General features: G+C 51.5%; 2 protein-coding genes across 2 annotated transcripts in view; both read right to left on the bottom strand.

The window, feature by feature from the left end:
• The window catches only part of VDBG_05023 (conserved hypothetical protein), a gene marked incomplete at both ends in the record, with an annotated part of 876 nt that extends 235 nt beyond the window's left edge, over positions 1–641 (bottom strand). Inside the window, 3 exons of the mRNA XM_003005371.1 lie at positions 48–153; positions 230–302; positions 569–641. Of these exons, the coding sequence (XP_003005417.1) occupies positions 48–153; positions 230–302; positions 569–641 (252 nt within the window). The remainder of the gene's footprint in view (positions 1–47; positions 154–229; positions 303–568) is intronic.
• A 1,311-nt stretch (positions 642–1,952) lies between these two features.
• Positions 1,953–2,089, bottom strand: part of VDBG_05022 (SMB) — a gene marked incomplete at both ends in the record, with an annotated part of 994 nt that continues 857 nt past the window's right edge. The window contains one exon of the mRNA XM_003005370.1: positions 1,953–2,036. Coding sequence (XP_003005416.1) covers positions 1,953–2,036 — 84 coding nt within the window. The remainder of the gene's footprint in view (positions 2,037–2,089) is intronic.

The following is a 2,089-nucleotide window of genomic DNA, read 5'->3' as shown; positions in this document are numbered from 1 at the left end:
CATGACAGGTATCGGTAGCCCTGCGTCAGCTGCGAGCACTCGTTGACAAAGTGGCACGCGAACAGGAGGTAGTTCTTTGGTGAGACGGCGAGCGAGTAGCGCATGAAGGTGGCGGAGTAGATGACAAGAGCGCCCGTCATCTGGCCCGAGATCCTGTACAAAGTCTACGTTTAGTAAAGATTCGCAGTCGTAGACACGATTTGCAGGCGATCCAGGCAGGGGGACTCACAGGTCGGGAGACTTTTGGGTGTCAAGAACGGCGGCCACGGGGATACCGAAGTTGGAGGCAGGACCCCAGAAATCTAGACCCAGGCATCAGTGCTTGCTCTTCTGATATGCGTCTTCTTCAGAAAGCTCGTCGAATTCGCAACTTAAAGGCGCGATCGGAGCCGCATGAGGATCCTCCGGATATGCCAACCACAGGCAGGGGCACCTCAACAGCAACAGCAGCAGCAGAAACGCCAGTGATGGATCGATAGCGTTCATTCCAGTGACAATCGCATCTCCTGGCCTCGTCCTTCACCCGGCGATGCGAGGTACACCAACTCAAGAAAATGTCCCAACGTACGCGTAGAGCAGAAGTAGTTCAGTGCCGGGTTCGCCCGGATCTTGGCATTGACAGCCTTGATGAAAGCAGCCATTGTGATCGTTTGGTCGGAGGGAGCGGCAAGTCGTTCAATCGGCCAGTCGTGATGTTGACGAGGTCGACGCGGACGACCTGGGGATTTGAGTTGGGAGATTGAGGTTGGAGATGGACGTTCTACTTGTTGGGGAGCTTGACTTTCCGAGTCGGAGCTTGGATCGGAACCGCTGTGCTGCAATTCGTGGAGGTGCGTGCGTTGAGTTTTTGCGGTTCAACGGAGATAGCGTCCATCCGGGGATAAGATGAACGTCACGTGCCCTTTCCTGAAGGCAGTGTCAGAGGACATACGGGATGATACAATGGCTTCATACTGCATTTTAATGCGACTCCTGGACTCAATGGCCGCATATGGTATATCTCGAAGCTATGAATTGTTGTTATTTCATATTTTAAAGAATGACATGTGTTTTGTGGGATGCTTAATTCGCAATATGTGCACCGAAGGCATGAAAATGAGTGTCGACAAAGTGACGGCACGGCTCTCACGAGCGGAATCAACAGATGCGCATCATGGTCGAGACAATGCGTAGCAACTTTCCATGTAGATGAAGTCATACCAAGACAACGTGTTTTTTTTTTCGTTCTTTCTGGGGTTCTTTTTAATCAATGCTCGCATGAGTCAATATGAACATGAGATGTTCAAAATATGGACGTTCACTAAATAATTATCGAAAGCAACCAATGTATTCATCTTTGTCCGACACCGTACTAACCAGCAGTCACAAGCCAACGTCTGAGTGACCCAATGGCGGCTTAAATAAAAGACTAACATGTCAAAGCTACAAACACCTCAACATGCAGCAGAGCTTCTGACACGCACTCATGAAGCAATACCACTCAGGTGAAACCACTGCCCAGTAGGCGACGAGGAGTGAGGGACCACGCAAGCCTCAGAACCAGGATGACTTGAGAGGTAACCATTTGCAAGAGCCTTGAATTATTTTGTTACCAAGCTCAGGGCCATTTCCTGATCTACGGAAAAGGCGACAACGACGAAGCACATTTGGATGGGGTTTAACGCAGCAACGGCCAATGCATGACCCTGCACCGTGTCATATACCCCCAAGCTCATCACCACGAAAATGGCAACGCCCAAAGCTCGAGGACCATCATCACGCAAATTTCAGTCAGTCATGATGCGGAAATCATGTTCATTTACCCAGCCTTCCAAGGTTGAGCCGCTCCTCTACAGATTCGCGTTTTTGTCCATCCGTCATGGTATTCTTCAATATCCCCAAACGCCAATGGTCATCATAAATCTGACGCGAGCGTACAAACGCCCGACCTTCCCGTTAGCGACACTCACGCATTACCTCCGAGGCGGAGGGTTGAAGCCAGGAGGACCGCCGCCAGGAGGACCGGGAGGGAAGCCTTGGGGAGGGAATGCGCCACCCTGAGGAGGGAATCCAGGGGGGAATCCACCAGGAAAACCCGGGGGAGGGGCTG

Source organism: Verticillium alfalfae, genomic scaffold (assembly GCF_000150825.1).
Source record: "Verticillium alfalfae VaMs.102 supercont1.5 genomic scaffold, whole genome shotgun sequence".
Taxonomy (NCBI): Eukaryota; Fungi; Ascomycota; class Sordariomycetes; order Glomerellales; family Plectosphaerellaceae; genus Verticillium; species Verticillium alfalfae.
Note: the sequence above shows the minus strand (reverse complement) of the source record. Positions and strands in the feature narration are given on the sequence as shown.